This window comes from Camelus bactrianus, chromosome 30 (assembly GCF_048773025.1).
Source record: "Camelus bactrianus isolate YW-2024 breed Bactrian camel chromosome 30, ASM4877302v1, whole genome shotgun sequence".
Taxonomy (NCBI): Eukaryota; Metazoa; Chordata; class Mammalia; order Artiodactyla; family Camelidae; genus Camelus; species Camelus bactrianus.
The window spans coordinates 22,129,983-22,148,710 of NC_133568.1; the positions used below are offsets into that span (position 1 = coordinate 22,129,983).

The 18,728-nt window shown below is 42.6% G+C and overlaps 1 protein-coding gene across 6 annotated transcripts in view; it reads left to right on the plus strand.

The window, feature by feature from the left end:
- The first annotated feature begins 5,606 nt into the window (after positions 1–5,606).
- Positions 5,607–18,728, plus strand: part of CDH7 (cadherin 7) — a 120,260-nt gene continuing 107,138 nt past the window's right edge. For 3 of the 6 annotated variants that reach the window (XR_012503266.1, XR_012503267.1, XM_074355142.1), the window contains exons 1-2: positions 5,607–6,417; positions 17,375–17,783. Coding sequence is in view for 4 of the 6 variants with exons in the window: in XM_074355142.1 (XP_074211243.1) it covers positions 17,574–17,783 (210 nt within the window). In the remaining 2 variants the exon portion in view is untranslated. Of the gene's footprint in view, positions 6,418–6,493; positions 6,633–6,908; positions 7,209–17,374; positions 17,784–18,728 lie in introns of those variants that run through there. The other 3 variants (XM_045510571.2, XM_010947025.3, XM_074355143.1) reach the window with 3 other exon arrangements.

The following is an 18,728-nucleotide window of genomic DNA, read 5'->3' on the forward strand; positions in this document are numbered from 1 at the left end:
ACACCACACTCATGTCCAAGACCCAAGTGAAAGGTCCTGTTGGTTTCTGCTTTCAGGGCTCCCCAATAGCAAGTGTCTTCCTCCTTCAAATCCTTGCTGTTCTCTTACAGAGTTTAGCCTCATCTCTTCCTTTTATTATAGATCTGTGTGTGCCTGGAATATTCCACGGGGCCTTGCCCATACTTTCCTTTGTAGTTCCTTTACTTTGTGGCGTGAAACCTGGTACACAGCACACACCTCATAAATATTTCTGAAATGAGTTTATTGTGAAAATCAACTTTTCCCAAAAGAGTCCACTGTTTATCACAGAGTGATAGAGCAGTGTTTAGCAGAAATTTGCATTATTGCTTCTCTCTCTGATGGTTTTAGAGGCTTTTATGGAACAACTATAATTCAAGAGACGGCACAGGCCTAGCTCTATTATTTCTGACAGTTTTGATTTGAGCTGCTTTCTCAAAAGTAATTTGTGTTCCAACTGTTCTAAATCCAGAGATACAACTGCACATCTGTAGTATCATACGCTATTTAAGTAAGTGTTCCCTTGCTTTGGCATTTAATACCAAATCCAAATCAGGTGTTTATCTGAGCGTGTTCATCAGAAAGGAAATGATGAGAAATGTGACGTGCAGGGGCAGAAAGCTCTACTTCTACTTTAAACTGATAACCAGTGACCCACAATCTCTCAGCTATTCTAAGCCCCATGAAAAAGCTGGAGGACTTGACTCGAGGAGACTGGAATAAGAGTCTGGCTGACTTCCTTGGCTTAGAACAGGGGAAAAACAAATCCGTCACCTTTGCTTTCCTAGCCCTCCAAGTCTCATTTTGTTCCTGTTTTCTTTCAGTGTTTTGTTTTGTTTTTTTTTTTAATTTTTAAATTTTTTCTGAACAGTTGGGGTGAGGAGCATGCTGCCTGTAATCTAAAGCATAAGATATACAAGTAGGTAGATTTAAAAGTCTACAGATCTTTTTTTCTATTTAACCATTAGACATAAATAGAGCTCATCTTTGTCGTGTGTGAAACTTGTCTGTACTGTGTATTTGAAGTGAATAGAAACCCCAGGACTGGTCCACCCGTGTCATTCCATCACCAAGGACACCTTCATACCACCTATTGGGACACACCTACCTTATTAGATATGAGTTTACCAATGACTTTCGATTTTTTTTCCTTTCTCATTTTCCTTATGCTATTAAGGTTTTCCATGCTTGGCACTTTTATTGATTTAAGTGGGATCTTAGTACTGCATTCTTACATTCTTACTGGGCGTCCTGACTGGCCTCTTGCCCTCCTCAACCTAAAAAATGTTTAAGAATTCTTTAGACCCCATTAGACATCCTTGAATTTTGTAAATAACCCTGTGTTGTCTCAGCAGCTCCCTTGTTCTATGAATATCTTCAGGGCCCTTTAACTAAGTAGTATTCATTTTTGGACAGACTGACTTTTTAATTTTTATTTATTTATTTAATTCAAATATAGTCAATTTATAATGTGTTAATTTCTGGTATACAGCATAGTGATTCATTTATATATATATACACACACATATATTTTCCCTTTCATCTATCTATCTATATATATATTCCTTTTCATCTTCTTTTTCATTATAGGCCATTACAAAGCATTGAATATAGTTCCCTGTGCTAAACAGTAGGACCTTGTTGTTTATCTGTTTCACATACAGTAGTTAGTATCTGCAAATCCCAAACTCCCAATCTATCCTTTCCCCGCTTTCCTCCCTGGTAATCGTAAGTTTGTTTTCTACGTCTGTGAGTCTGTTTCTGTTTTGTAAATAAGTTCATTTGTGTCTTTTTTTAGATTCCACATATAAGTAATATATGGTATTTTTCTCTTTCTAGCTTACTTGACTTAGAATGATGTTCTCCAGGTCCATCCATGTTGCTGCAAATGGCATTAGTTTATCCTTTTTTATGGCTGAGTAGTATTACATGGTGTATATATATATATATATATATATATATATATATATATATATATATATATAAAACACAACTTTTTTATCCAGTCATCTGTCAATGGGCATTTAGTTTGCTTCCATCAGACTGGCTTTTTGGATAATGTAAAAGGAGCCATTGAGAACATCTTAAGCAGCAAAATTGTATCATTTCGGACTTTGCATTCTTCCTGTCTAGTTGCTGTGAGGGGCACAGTCACCAGTGAGATGTGCTTGCGGGTGGAGGCGGGGTGATTCCAGGATGCTAACCCTAAGCGCATGCCTTTCCTCTCTTAGTGATCATTTCTGCTCCGTTGTTGATAACTGCATTCAAGACATCCTTAAACCTATTCATGTTTTCCGATTACATCCAAGGGATTTTCATACATCATTGCCACAACTAGCGTCCAGGCCAATACTTCTCTCACCTGCATTTCTGCGGCAATTTTCTCACCTCCAGTGCCATGCTTACTTCAAAAAGGCCACCAGGGTGTGACCTTCTTCTGCAATTACCATCAACATCTCCCTTCACAGAACTCTGTGTAGTCCCACATAGCTCTCATGGTACAATCCAAACATTTTCTCTTCTCATTCAAGACTGTTTGCCATGGGGCCCCTCATATGGGCGGCCACACTTGATTTTCTGTGTCTGTCTAATCGCAATGCTCATCATGGTGGATGGAGATGTAAGTACCTTCTTATTTTCACAATAAGTTGGAAGATTCCAGAAGATAAGAACTACATCTTCATCTCCGTGTTCCCAGCCCCTAGGCTAAGGATCACCCAACAGGGGATAATATTTACCAAGTTAGTGAACAGAGTGCTAGATATCTCTCCTACTAAATCCTCTCTTTTCTGGAAAATGGAAGTACACTTAACTAGATAAAATACATTGAAGAATATAGACATACTCAGGAAAATTCTAAGTATTACATAATGAAAAGATATATTTGTATTATTATCCACAAGTTTATATTGGGAGAGGCTTTCACAGGAAACTATAAATGGCCCAACTTTTTCAGAGCTTGCCTTACGTAAATCTTCTTACCTTCTGCCACATCTATGTTTTCCTACTCATGGCAGAATTGTTCAAACTACTCAGGTCTCCTTGATTAACTCTTTTCTGCTCTCAGCTGCCAGATACTGGAGCCATATCTCTGGTTTTAGAGTAAGAGCAGGATGGAATGAATTTGAATATAATCTAATCAGCAATCTCACCGAAACTCTGTACCAAATCTGCTTTGGGAGGTAAAACATGTAGGGAAATCCTGTCTCCAACAGAAATCATGGCAAAGTTCTCTTACTTTTTCTGACTCCTCCTTCTCCAAAATATAGATCTGGTACAGCTGATTTGATTGAGTGAAAATAAATTGAAAGTATTGTTTTAAGTAGGAAGGGAAGGGGGACATTTGTCAAATTTATGTACAGCATTATGGGACACTGAAGAAATCAAATCTTCAACTGAGAGGATTTGTAAAAGACTGATGTATATAAGAATAGAAATATTAAAACAAATTTGAAAATTATATGGAAACATGAAATTTCATACTGTAAGCCTAGGCAGTTATGACTTACATTTGTATTTTATGGAATACATGTAAACATCTGGTAGCATCTTGGGATGTATCTGATACAGTGATTCTTTTCTTTGTGTTTCTCAGAAAACAAAGCTTTCTAATCAACCAAAAGTTGTTTGGAAAAGGAGGGAAAAGGAGAAAGGGTCTAATAAAACATGTCTTGACCTTGGACTTGACCACAGCATAAACTTTTTAAATTTATCATTCCCAATGTTGGGCTTCCTCCTAAAAGCACAAACACCTTCAGGAGACCTAGAAGGCCCTACAAGATTTGTCCCTTGCTTGCAAATCCGACACAATCAATCTTGACTACCCCCTTGTGCAGGACTCTGTCTCAAATACACCCAACTCTGCTTCTGCAAACATTTGCCCTTGTTTGTTCTGCTCAGGTCATTTTCCTTCAGATCTTCACTGTGTCTCAGCTTCAGTGCCATCTCCCCAGAGAGAAACCACCCCTGACCTCCCCGAGTCTAAGGGTGCTTCTCGGTAATTGTCTGAAGCACCCCCCTCCCCCATTCCTACCCTTGCCTTCCATGCTGTACTCTCTGGGCGAGAGGAACCTGGCCTTTCCTCTAGGACGAACAGCTTGTCAATGTCAGAACAAGAAGTAGTCTTTTGGTTAACTAAACTCATTTCGCCCCTTCTAGAATTCAAGGACATTTTTAAAAAGGAAGGCAAAGTTGAAGGTTCAAGACGGAAGCCCAAACTGGTGATCAATATTTGTGCAGAGGCATAAGAAAATTTTAAAAACTGAGGAAAATTGTAGGAAAAATATGAGCAAAATGACTTTTAAAAAGCTCTTCAAAACTTTTCCTTTCTTATGTGGTGTCTGTTGATTAAAATAAATAAATGAAGATACAGTACCTGATTCCTAATCACAGATCATCTGTTATAGTTGAAAGACCCAGGCAGTCAGTGAGCTGCTTGCAAATAGGTTGGTGGGCTCAGAGCTGAGTTAATGTTGGATGGGATATGAACATTCACTTCTTTATTCAACAAACAAAATGTCTGAATCATTCTGAATATGAATCTTTGCCTTCCCGAAGCTTTTGGTCCAGAACAATTTTAATAGGTCCTATCCCAAAAGCAAATTCATTAGACAAAGCAAGACAAATGTACATAAGGCCAGAAAACAAAAACAAAAACAAAAACTGAAGTTCTGGACTGTGTGATATTAGCCAGGATAATTGAGGATTTTCACACAGAAAATCACATCAAAGTCTTCAAAGCAGCAGCCAGGGTTTCCTGTCTGGCTACCAGGAGAATGACCATGCACTCAAAGAGAAGTCCATACGGGGAAATCCAAGGCGATATCTATGCAGAGATGAAGAGGTCTGTTCTAAACGTACTGAGTTTGGGTGATGGTGACAATTGAATGGAAATGGACCGTGAAATGGCCATCCAAGCAGGCCTGGAGCTGGAGAGGTTTTGGCTTGGAAATCTAACTTGTAAAGTGAAGCAATGTTAAGTAAATGGCGTGGCATGCATGGCATCTGGAAATGAACAGAAGCTGGAAAAAGAAAAGGTTTGCTGTTAGAATTATTAGCGTAGAATTCAGTTTTAAATACTAACTAGATGAGAGAGAAAACGCAAGCTAAGTGGACAGGAGGAGCTGGATGGGGGGCTGAGCAAGTGTGCTGGGTGAACAAGAATGCAGAGGTGCTGACACCGGCAAGCCCGTGCCCACAGGACCGCTCTCCGGAGAATCACAGTCAAGGATGGATGAGAGACGCAGAGCGAGTTCCGTTGACAGGATGAGAAAAATGAAAACGAACGCAGTTGGAAATGATCTATTCACCTTCCTAACCTCTACGACAGACCATCTAGCCATCAGGTTAAATCAAGCACCAGAGCAGAGGAAAACAAAACGTGCTCAACTCTACCGGCTGCGGCGCACTCGGAAAAGAAGACCGGCTCCCCTTCCCCACCTCGCTAGGGTCCCCTCTCCCACCCGGCGCGTAAATCACACACCTCGGGAGTTTTGCATTAGAGCGCCCAGCAGGGGAGGGAATTTTCTGCCAGTAAAGAAAGTAGAACTAGGGCAGTCCGAGGAGATTGAAAGGGCAAAACTATCACGCAAGAAAACTGTAAGTTCTGATTAGTTTTATGACTCTGCCTTCATGCCTCAGGAGCTCAATTGATCACGGCTTCCACGACACGTTGGGGGTGGGGAGGGGAGGGCGCTGGAAAAAATTCTCCAAACTCTCCGCCAGTTCCGCGCTTTCAGATGCAAATACCTCGCGGAGAGATGGATGGGCTGCGGCCCCTCCTACTTTCACCGCTCCTCTCGATTTTCCTGCGAAGGACTCGGTGGGCACGGAGCTGTCAGGAGGGCGGTGGAGGAGGGGTGCGCGGGGGTGCGCGCGCGGGGGTGCGCGCGTGCCGGCTGAGCGGCTTCCCTGCCAGGAGCCCTCGCTGGGGCTGCGGGAGGTGCCGAAGTCTCAGCGGCTCCCCGGGCCGGCCACGCACGGCGCTGTCTGCAGGCGCCCGCCGCCGACCAGCCTCCCCTCCTCGGCGCCCGCCCGCCGCCCCGGCCCGGCCGCGGCGCCCAGTCTCCTCCTCCCCCGCGCTCGCCCTCTCGCCCTCTCTCCGGACGCGCGCGCCCGAGCCGCCCGTGGCCGCCGGCGGAGGCGGCGGGCCGGGGGCGCCCGCGGCCGGGGCAGGGACGACGCAGCCCGCGCCCGGCGTCCGACGGCGAGGGCTGTGATTGGAGCAGGCGCCCGGCCGGCCGCCGCCGCGAGTACCGAGCGGGCGCCGCGGGTCCGCCCCGTGCGCCCAGCGGCGCGCACTGGGTCCCAAGGCGCCCGGCTGCTGAGCTCGCACCCTTTCGGATGCCAACGCCCGGGCGGCTGGCCCCGGACGCCGCGGGGAGGGCAGCGAGGCCCCAGGTGAGTGGGTCCGCCTGCTGGGGGCTGGGGCGGGCGCCGCCGGGCGGAAGCGCGCCCTGGCCGTGCGCCTCGGGGAGCGGGACTCGGCGGCCGGCGGAGTTTCCCTGACGTCCCCAAGTTGCTGTGGCCCTGAGCCGTGGCTTCGCCGGCCAGGACGGCTGGGCGGACCGAGCTGAGGGCTCCGGGCCCGGAAAGCCGCTGCTGACGGACACCAGGTGCGGTTTGATTTGGCGAGTTCAGGGAGAGCGCAGATGCCTGCCTTCTCCAGAGGAAGCGGGAGCACAGTCTGGCCCGCTCTCTCCAAAGAGGAGCGCGAGGGATACCCCCCCACCCCCTCCGTTGACCTGGAACGGATGGGGGCAGAACTCCGCTCTGGAGGGGCATCCGACTTGTGCCGCGGGCTGGGACTGGAAGGGGGTGTGTGCCTGCTTGTGCAGGAGTCCGTCTGACCATCTGCGTAGACTCCTTTTACCTTTCGTGAAGGTGGAGCTCATGTAAGGGCGCTTCGCCTTTTCACTGTGATTAGTATTCCGCTGCTACCGGGCAGCCGCAGGGCTGGCCTCTACCAGGCACCCCCTTTCCCTTCCGCCCGGCTGTGCCTGAGGTGTGCGCTGTTAAAAGGGCGCCCTGCTTCCCGGAATGCTTGGTGGACTTCTTCGTGGGCACACCTGATCCACGGCTGGTTGCGGGCATTCAGCCTCCCAGCGTGGATGAGTGAGGAAGGACCTATTGTCTTCATTGGCTCCACGTTTTAGACCGTTAACCTTACGGATTTCTTAGATATAGTTCAGGTGAGTAAAGATTGGCAGTTAGTTCAGCCAGCAGTGGGCAGATGGGAACCTGTGAAGAAACCATCCAGGATTGGGTGTCTCCAGGCTTTGGAGATCTGCAGATTGAACCATGAATATACTTAAGATGCCTTTTATTTTGTAAGAAGTATCTTCTCTTTATCGGATCATTTATTAAGTGAAACATCTTTAAGTAAGACTCGCCCTTCGTAATTCCTGTAACCAGGCAGGTATTCAGATTATTTTTTTCTTACAAAAGTAGACAAACAGAACTTTATGGGGAGAAAATAGGGAAAAAATGTAAGTAACGTGTTAATGTATGGCTTGAGCTAAGGGACAAGAATGCATTTTAAAAATACCAGGTTAACATCACAAAAATGTGTGTTTTATAAGAGTTTAGGGGGAGTAGCAGCTTTTTTTTTTTAAGGAAAGTTTGCATTGATACACTGCCAGCAACATCTGAATAGTTTTAAGTGTGTCTTTAAAAAGCCAAGTTGTAGTCAAGAAAGCACTAAGGAAGAAAGTGATTGCATTCGAAGCTTTCAGTAAGTCACCATGTACTTCTTTCTGGAAGACCTAGTTAGATATTGTTTGCACATGCTCTTTTCTGGTTACTCTCTGTAAAGGGCAATACGTTAAGAATCCTCCTCCATTTCTGGGTTATTTGGAACAATCTGAATTAAAATGCAAAAGGATTGAGGCAGGTAATCAAACTGGCAACTCTGTGGAAGTGGTGCTTCCCTGCTGGTGTTTCATACGGAGTGGAGTGGCAGAAGCAATTAGCTAGCATCCAACTTTAATAGTCTTATCTGGTAAAGCTAGCTGAAAGTCTGTCTGTGGAAAGAGATATAAAAGAAAACCATCATCCGTAGTGCAGACCATCAACGGGCTAAAAGCCAGGAAGGTTTGCAGCTTTCATAAAAGGGCACTGTACCCTTCCAACGTGAGATATTATTGTAATTAAGGGCTGCGGTAAGTCATTAGAACTGTGTTATCAGCTGACAGGCTCACAACTCTTCTTAAGTCAACTTTTATTGATTTAATGGCACAGAGCTTTCTTATCAAAAGGTAATTGTCAAGCATCTATATTACTGCTGTTTACCCTTGAATTGACTCTAGTTTTTAGTATCCAGTCAAGGAGTGAGGATGGGGAGCCTACTGAGTTGGCCACTGCTCAGCCGTCCTGGATCTGAAACTCCCCCCACCGTGTCTCCTCAGGCGCGATTTCTTTGTTGGTCTCGCTGGCATTCAGCATGTTAGTTTTTGTGAGGGCAGAGCTGATAGGAACTTCTCAGAATTGCCACTGATGTAAGGAAGTGCATACATCTCTGTGTAAAGTCCAGTACTTTCTCTTTTAGAAATCTTTTGTTAAGTACTGTAAATTGTTCAGTGTTGTGAGAATTTATGCCTCAGTGATCGTCACCTTCTTTGATTTTCTCATTTATTGCATTAGCAGTCTGTGTCGCATCACGGTTCTCCGCCCCCCACCCCACATGCTTTTTACTGGCTGGGAAGGCTTCAAAGCCTTAGCTTAAATTGGGAGTTTCAGAAACTTCTGAAATAACAAGGCACCTTCGTTGATTGCAAAGGGATGGTGATGGAAGCTGTTGTCCTTAGCAAGAAGGACTCAGTGGCTTCTAAATGAGGTGGTAAGGGGAGCTGAGGACAGCGAAGAAAGGCATGTGATCAGAGTCCTGTGTGTGACCCGCTCCTCCGCCTCTGACAAGCAGAGCAGATCTGGCTGTAACAGGCAGTACTTGAGTGCCTCCTCTGGGAATCTGCTGGTTCTGCAGAAAGATATCCCCGCAGACATTTCCCCCTCATTCTGCAAGACTCCTCACTGACAAAATTATCAGTGCCAATGAATGTGCCGACATGAATGTCTTTACATTCATTTCAGATTATGCTGCAGATTTTCTTCCTGGTAGAATTTCTTTGCAGCTGCTTTGCCAAGTGTTTACTGAAACATGTTGTATTGAACTCACGTAACTCTTACCTGCCTCAGTGTAAATGGAAGGGAAATTTAAAAATGAAAACGGATACTGCTGAGATATGTTGTAAAAATACAAAGAAACAAGCTCTTTAAATACGATTTTAACATTTTGATGTTATATAAATAGCTCAGAAGACACTTTGTTTAACTTACATAGGCTTCTAGTTAATTATAAACTTGTTCCTTTTTTTTTTTAAATTCCTTGCATCCATGGCCGAGGTTATACGTGCTTAGTTGAAATTGACTCTGTCATTCACTTAGAGAACTTTTCATTCCATGTCTGATAACCAGATGCAAACTACAGGCTGTGTAATTCATTTCCAGGGCCCCTGCCTGAATATTTAGGCTAATTATCGGTAGGAGGTTGTGGTCTGTGGTTGTGATGTTATCTGGCCCAAGGAGCTAATGGATTTGATTACAGTCTCTTTACATGAGAAGTCACATATCACAGAGGGTCCCCAGCCCCACTAATTAAAATGTAAAAAATAATACCTTTTCAGTACAAAAAAAAAGGGCTGTTTCATCAGTATTAAAGTTATTGAAGTTAATGCTAAACTTTAAATGGTGCAGAAAGGAAACATGATAGTGTATTTCCATAGTAAAAGCTGAAAATGGCAATATTAAATCTAGAGTGATTATAACCGTTACATTAGGAACAGGGAGACATCTCAAAATACAGGATTTATAGCAAAAACCAAATAATCATACATACGCATTCTTGTATCCTAAGATATTTTCCTGAGTTGGTACCCTATTTCTAAAACATTCAATGGACTGTTATTCAGATTTCAGCAGTGATAGTTAACTACCATAGAGTTACAGCATAGTAGGAAGTTACTATTATTTTTTGATCACCAGGGTTGTTTAGAAGGCAGAAGGCAATTTCAAAATCGGGTGCTGCTTACTCTCTATTTTTTGGTAACATCTAAACGTACAATCCTGAGAAACAGCTCCCTTTTTACTTTTACTCTGTATCATGACCCTTCTGGATGGAATCGTGATGGTCTACTTGCAACATTCAAACTCATTGGTTATAGTAAAAATTTGAGTTAGAGCAAATCTACTTTTTTTTGGCTTTTGGAAAGGATGAGAAATTCTGAAGGTAGTAAATTAGAAACATCTTCCTTATCAGAATGAGAAATATTGAACAAGCACTGTAAATTTTTGTTGCATCCAGAAATGCCCAGTTCCATCAGTCCCTGGCCGTGTGACCTTGGGCGTTTCACGAGTCGTCTATGGACTGTGGTTGTGTTCTTTGTAAAGATAGAAAAGACCGCTTAGGTTTTTCTCGTGCCAATTCCAGCTCTGTGGTTCCCCCCACTTGAGGAATCTTCATACATCAGCAGGATAACTTCTTTATTTTTTTAATTCCCCCCTGCCCGTCATGAGTGCTCAGGAGAACCAAACAGTTCCCTTCTGCAGCACTGAGGTGACACCCTCTCTCTTTCTACCCCATAGACATCGTCTCTAAAAGCTCTGTTTGCACGTGGTAGTTGGAGGTGAAGTGTGGCCACAGGTCTTGAAATGCTTCTTGTCCCGGATTACTTTCTCTCCATTGTAGTCCCATGGCATCTTGCATCGTGAATGCGAGCTTAGAACAGACCTTTTCCCCCTTCTGCATTTTCCAAAATGTATGAAGTGGATGCACTTTAAAAATCAGTAAAAGTACTGATGAACGAGTGTTAACCTTTTTAACAATGAGACTACTTGAACTCTGTGCCCAGAGATAAATCACAGTCCGGACCTCAGTGGAGACAGGTGGCTGCTGTCCTGGGGAAAGGCAAGGGCAAATGAAGGTCTTTAATGAAGACATTGCGTGAATCAGGAGGCAGACTCTGCTGAATTTAAATAATTGCCGTTAAATACCGAAGAAGCCTCCGAAAAAGAACAGGCTTCTTTGGCCAGACTATACAAAAGAACTAGTACATGGAAGGTTGTTCTGAGAGCAGTGGTGATGCCTTCACAGTGCCCTCTAGCCACTGCTGTGAAGTGCTAACTTCCACTTTCAAACTTGTATTGTTCCTCTTCACAAGGACTCATTAAAAATCTGCTGCTTGGCAAAATGTAGTTCAGCTTTAAAGCTGACTTGGAAATGACAGTTTCCTCCCAACAGCCCAACAGCAAGACGACCCCCCCCCCCCATTTTGTTGTTGTTACAACTGTGATTTCTTGTACTACTATGTTTTCTAGACCAGCCAGCAAAACATCTTGGGGAATGTGAGTTACGTTCTTAAGTTGTTTGGCAGTTATCCATCATGGATTTTTCTGATTCTCAGGGGTTATTTTCTATCAAGTATACTGACAGTCCTCGAATGGCGTTCTTACAATTTTCATAGAAAGTGCAAATTACTGAATTTATTTTGGGACTCTCATCTTCCACGTGATTGTGAATTGCACCAGTTTTGTAAAGAGGCAGGACTTCAAGTCTTCTTTAAACTACCAGTAGGTAACAAGCTATTTGTTAGTGTGATATGCCTTAAGTATATTTCAAGTCAGTTGCAGAAGACCTATATCTTATGCAGCTCCAGGCACCCAGAGCTTGAACATCTATTCCTTGTGTATATTTTAGAGAAATTCATGGTATAAAGTCTTTAACTGAGGTAAGCCATTGACTATTGATATTGGACTGCAAAGCACACATTTCAGTTTAACTCAGTGCCACCAAACCTAAACTAGGGATAGATTTCCTTTTAGTGTAATTGATTGTCATATTTTATAGCCCAAGTTATTCCTAGAAGGCAGATAGCTGTCTGTGCCTTTCTGAAAGGCAGTTTCGCAAGGATAAATTAATTGGTAATTAGGCATGTGTTTATGGGTATATATTGATGTGAGTGGCTGAGTAAGATACATATTGTGTTTTTATCATGTTGACTTTAGATAGAACAGGGTCTGGAAGATTTGCCCTTTTGCTGGTTAACAGGTATGCTGATGCATAAAATACCTTTTTTTTTTTGGTTGTTATTAAGGGATTTTTTAGTCATTGTTTTTAGGTCTGGATGAAACATTTGATTAAGAGCATGATGGTCACTTGATCTGATTTTTGAAAATAGGTTCACAGAGGTGTTAAGTGGAGCAGAAAATCCAAGAAAATTTTATAGTAATGAATTTATTTGGGTAAAATAATTTTAGCTATTAAGGTTAAATGAATAATAAACTATCTATTTGGAAATAATTCTTTGCCACTGAGTTGAACAAAAATAATTGGAACAAAAAATAGCATGATAAAGTGATTTTAGGTCAAACAAATGATGTTGAATTAGTAAATACCACCTGACTGTTTCTCACCCCTCTCCCTTGTTTTTTTCTTTTTGCTCCGGTCCATTTAAGATTTCCTTTGCGAGGTTTAATTTTGTATTCTCTGACGAAGATGTTTTGTGCTGGTCACAGTATTACTTTGGTGATTTTCATGTACTCTTAGTTTGGCAAAAACAAAAAGACACCCCAAAAAACAACCTAACTAATGTTATAAGTTTAAAAAAAAAAACAAGTTTTGGCTTTAAAATATCAGAGCAAAAACAAAATAATGTTTGATGCCTTACCCAGATATTTTTAGATTTTAGATCAATTATTTGTCTGGTCGCCATCACCACTGCTCTTTCAAACATCTGTGGTTGGCCCCTCAGACGTAACCTTTTCCTGTTGTTTTTCTCCTCGAAGTTATAATGCTACACGTCTGTAACTGTCCAAAAGTTGATACAGATCTGTAGAGGTTACCTAACTGTGTTCCCAACACATTCTTCTGTACTGTCCTTTTTCCCTAGGCTAGTCGTAGTGACCAGGTCAGTGCTCCAGACCTCCAGAGTGTCACTCTCCTAAGCTTTCCCATGGAGACATGATGACCCACGGCACAGCGTGGGTGCAGAGGTCTCTGTTTCTGATGTGACTTCCCCCTAGTTAACCCCTGGATGTGACACTCACATAGGAGACAGGGTGGAAGAAGGGGAGAAGATGGGCAACATGGAAGTCAGAGAAGAAAGGGCGCGGGTTTCTGCTCTGGGGTTTGGGGTGCAGATTCGCCAGGCAATATTTAACCCATCGGGGAAAAAGTCAACAGCTGTGATCGGTTGGCTGCTCAAGTTCATGGATATGGCCCAAATGTCACTGTGGTACCTTCATACGTGTTGACATTTGTGTAAAGATTGGAAGCCTTTTGGGTGAGGTTATGGGATAGGAAATCTTAAGTTCAAGTCTTGATTACTCCTGTTTGATGACCACAAGTAATCGAAGGCTTTTCCTCATGCTTCAGGGCCCTTCGTTTCTTTCGTGGTACCTCAGTACGGACAGGATGAGCTGGGGTGAACCGCGGCATGGGCCCTTACTTTGAAAACCAGATCTGATTGGAAAGCCAGTCAGGGACTTGCGGAGGACTGACAAAGAAAGGGGACTCCAGGCCCTGGACCAGACAACTTTCCTTCCTGCTGTATCAGGTCGTAACTACAGAAAATATTAGTGAACGCATGATGAAACTGCCCCGCTCACATCACACTCATTCATGCATGTTTTCCCGACTTTACAAGCGCACGGCACAGAGGGTATTAGAAAGGCACTTATCTGCCTCATGAAAGAGAGTTTCATCCTCCAGTCAAAGTATCCTTGTGCCCGCTTGTGGCCTTCAGGAAAGGTGGAGGAAGTTTGGCTCAAGAGCATGGCAAATGCTTCCAACCCTGCAGAGAAATACGATGGAATTGTTTTCAAAGTGGCTGTGACTTATAAACATGGTAGAGTTACCAAGAAGTTTATCTGTTGCCTTATTATATGGTCAGTATTTCACAGTAGAAAATGAGGTTGGTTCTAATGAAAAGAAACATTCTGTAAATATTTTCTGAATACCAATTATGATGCCTGCTCCTGTTCTAGATACTGAGATGCGGAGATAGGGTAAACATCCCTGTTCATTCAGGTACATGTTAATACTAACTGCTTTTAAAACCCTTGGCTTAAGTAGGAAAGTACAGAATTCTCAGGTATCTTTACAAATATTATCTCAGTGACTGTAAAGTAACCCCTGGCATTTTCTATCACCCAGTTCTTGTATATGTTCTAGCTAGTCCAATAACTCCACAATGGAAGAGAAATATCAAGAGGCAAGAAGAGTAATTTAAACATCTCATGTTAAAAATGCATGCTACATCTCATAAATATGCCACATGCGTCTTTTACATTCCTGTGACTTTCTTTAATCTCTCCACCCTTTAATTATTAACAATGTATACTTTTTCACAACTGAAAAATGGCAACAAAAGCATTTCCAAGTAATTAAAACCTGTAACAAACAGACTTTATAAGAGAAAGTAGTTCAGATGCCGCATTTTGCAAATGTGGAACATGGAATCCCAGAGGGATCCAAGGTCATTGCAGCAAGTGGTGGAGGTTCTGGGACAGAGACCACAGTCATCCCGTTCCCAGCCCAGGTTACATTTCTTCTTTGTCGGTAAACATCCTGAGTGAACATCCTGAGTGAACTCATAAATTTCTCCAGTACTGATACGAGTTTTGACTTATAAAAATTACCGAGGACATGGCTTTTGGAAAGAAAATATTACATTCTTTTTTGTAAGAAAGCGTTTTGTTGTCATTGTTTGTATCCATCTAGATGTTTTGGTTTATGATCTGCATAGTGCTCGGGCACTGACTAAAGCTGTCAAGAATATTTTCATTCAGTGTTAAGAGTTTTCTGAAACAGTTTACTATAGAAGACATTAAGATAAAAACTAAGGTCACTTCACAAACTAGTATCAAACTGAAAAAAATGATAATAGCAACCCCAACAACTGTTTTATATATATATAATATATATATATATATATTATATATATATATATTAGTGCTTTTAGCTGTGCTGGGCATTATCCTTAGCTTTTTATGACTTGCTTATTTAATCCTATGAATCAGATGCAGTTATTAACATTTTCATTTTACAAGTGGGAGGCTTGAGGATTCATCTCTGGAACTTAGTTTAGAATTTAAACAACTTGTCCAAGATTGCATAGCGAAGGCATGAGAGACTCAGAATTTGAATCTTTATCTGATGCAGGTGCCCCCAGACTTTAGCAGTATATAATGATGATAACTCCCCAAATTTAGAATTCCGAAAGTTCGTTTGCTGATTTTTTGGATGTTGGATACATTTTCGCACTGAAGCAATGTTACCAAGTTCACTTAATCCACAGAAGAGGCTGAATAACATAATTGAGCTATATCATGTTTTTAAACATTTTGTCTTAGGGACCAAAGTGTTTATGCCCTTATTTTTATGAGAAAATTAATTTTCTCTTGAGGAAGGAGAGCGATGAGACTGGAAATGTTCTTTAGCCAGCAGTTTCACAGGCCGGTTTCAGTCCTGTCACCAGAACTCTAACCCACTCCCTCCATCCCCTTCCCCGGGGAACCTGGTTTGCAACAGGAGCCACGTGGCCCTCCCCTTGCCTCCAACTAAAGGCCACTCAGTGTGAGGGCCTGGCCAGGATTCCTGGCTCATCACAGACTAACCCTACCCTAGAGCACCGTTTCCTAGTTAAGTACTTAGTTGCGTTCTTTAACTCCAGGTAACCCGGCTCTCAGGTGGGTTAGCTCAGACCAGCCTGCAGTGAACTTGGAACCCAAGGATGGAGTATCAATAGATGACCCCAAGTTACTTCTTGTTTATAATTCTAAGCATAGAACAACTCGCCCTTCTAGAGTGATTTCTAGATGGACCCATTTCATTTCTGATCATCAGATGGGAGATCTGGATTCTGGGAGAAGGTGTTCAGTGCGCAGACTGCAGTTAATATGGCTCAATAAAAGTTTACCTGTTTTGGTGGTTCTCAGTGCACATCAGTTAGCTGTATGTTGGATTATTCTGGAATAGCCTCTGGAATTTCAAAACTTTAACCAGAATATGTTCATTTGAATACAGCTCAAAGCCCACGAACCTGTTTCTTCCAGTTGTGTGGACTGTTATAGCATATGCAATCAGTTTCGCCTGTCTTACTATATATGGCATTTTCCAGAAGCAATTTGACTGTCAGAAATCATCTAATGAGTAGCAGACATTCTTGTTATAAGAGAGACAGGTAGGAAGCTGGAAAAGCTGATGTAAAGATAGTGTGTTTTCTGCTTTGATAGGGAGCTGTCTTGTGGCTTCGTGTTCTTAAAACTGCATTTTTCTCCTCTCCCTCAAAAAAAAGCAAATGTTAATCTTTTGCCTTAATTATCTGATTGTTGATTTATTTAGAGATAGTCAAATGAATTCATAAACCAAAGTGCAGCGTAGTGATTTAAGTGAGCACTTTGTCGGAAATTCTCATGCCTCTGTGTTTTCGGGCGGTGTTTATTTCATAAACTGGTTTTATATCTCTGGCATAATCAGAATTCTGTGACTGAAATAAGTAGACTTTAGAATAAAAGGGTTTCTCTGTACTGCTGCTAAGATACCTCCTGGATGCATAGAACTGTGAACGGCTCTCATAAATACAACTGATTTTTCTCACCCCTCTGATGATCAGTACAATTCAGTCCCATCAGTCTTGATGGAGAAAGGCCCTACTGTGCGCTCGCCATCCTGTGAGATTGTCAATCAATATTTGTAAAGGAGTAAATAACTTTAGTGCAGCAGAATAACCTCCCGTGCTCCACAGCGTACGTGACAATAAGTTTGAAGGGTGAAAATTGGAAACCACTGAGCTTTTCAGCTGATCACAATCAAATCAGAACACATCAAAACAGCTGGTATTCTGTGACTCAGAATCAATCAACCAGCTTTGAAGCATCTCATACTTCTTTATTTCTCTTTACAGTTTCACAGAAGAGATTTAAACCAGCATATGTCCTTTCCATTTGGTTAAATCCCTGCTTTGAGCTGCTTTGCTTTCATAGTCTAATACCAACGAATGAAACTGACTGTACTATAGAAGAAAAAAATAACGGCTAGCATTAAAATGATATTTTTAACCGACATGTTGCTCCATTTGTGTTAAATAAAACCATATGCTCAAACAGAATGCCCTAGAAGAAACACGAAATTTTTAGGTTATATTATGGAATCAGGATAATTCTGCATCAGCAGTATTTAAGTAACTTATGAATGTGGCAACGGCTTTTGCAATTTTCTGTCTTAGTTTAAGTTAGTAAATGAAAGTCACACGTTATTATGTGCTGTGGTTTCTCACACTGGCTCTTCTCTCTGTCCTGATAGGTACCTATCACACCATTCTTTGGCGAAGGTTATTCAGCAGTTGTGACCTCTCCCAATCGAACTCTCTACAAATTATTATCTCTGGACTCCCAGCTGACACCCTGCCGGAGGCAAGAGCTACTAAGCCAACTGGAACTGTGCCTTTTCTCTTGTCAAGGTTTTTTTCTTACACAGGAAAAAGAAAGAAAAAAAAAAAAAGATGAAGTTGGGCAAAGTGGAGTTCTGCCATTTTCTGCAGCTAATAGCTCTTTTCCTGTGTTTTTCTGGGATGAGTCAAGCAGAGCTCCCAAGGTCCAGATCAAAGCCCTATTTCCAGTCGGGGAGGTCCCGGACCAAGCGCAGCTGGGTGTGGAATCAGTTCTTTGTGCTGGAGGAGTACATGGGATCAGACCCCCTCTATGTAGGCAAGGTAGGGCGTCTGGCCTTCTGAAAGCAAAGGGGATGGCTGTCAGTGTCTGAATGGAGAATTGCTCATTTTTTGCTTTGGGGTGGGAAACGCAAAACTGTCACTCCTGCGAAAGAGTTTGTGAGGTTTTTGGCATTTGTTAGCCAGGCTAAAACTTCAACCTAGATGTTATTGTCAGAGTGAAGCTGCGGCTCAGGGAGTGACGCTTTATTCCTAGAAACAGAGGAGGACTTACAAGTGCCTAGTTGACCATGATTGTGGCACGTTAGTAAAAGTGCCATTTCCAAAATTAGAACAAGGATGTTCACGAATAAGTGAAGAGTAGTGGGTTCTTACAGCCAGTTGACTTTTTAGCTTCTTTCTTGGGGGTGAATGATGCTCACGCTGACTTGATGCTTATACATCCTTTTCCGATTCTCGCCATGAAAAACCTGCAAAGTGTAATTATGGAGCCTGTTGTCTTTTAAGTTATGACCAGTTCAAGCCCATTTTTCTCAGTGGTGGCCTTGTTTTAATGGGTGTTCTTTCATTTGCTTTTTAAAGTGACATTTTGGTTAAAAATGGATGTGAAGAGAAGTCAGTTAGAGGTGACATTAGATGAACAGTGGGCAGTTTGCGGTGTGTTTATCTGGTGGCCAAGTGGTAGCCAAATTGAGATTTTTTCCACAGCTTCTTTCTGCCTGCGTGTTTGGGCAGAGAGTTCCATCTGAGTGCCTCCTGAACTGAAGGGCGCTTCAGGGGAGCCTGGCCTGGCCCCTACCATCCTGGTATCTGCTCCTGGTCTGTTGCAGGTTTGATTATTTTCATGTCCGGAAAGATTTCCGGAGTGTTTCAGCTGGGTGCTGAGCACGGCTGAAGGGTTTCTCAGTCAGTGTGTTGGCAGAACATCTGTCCATCCGCATTTTCACTCTGTACTTTGTCAGTTTTTCTGGTGAAGTGAATCACAGC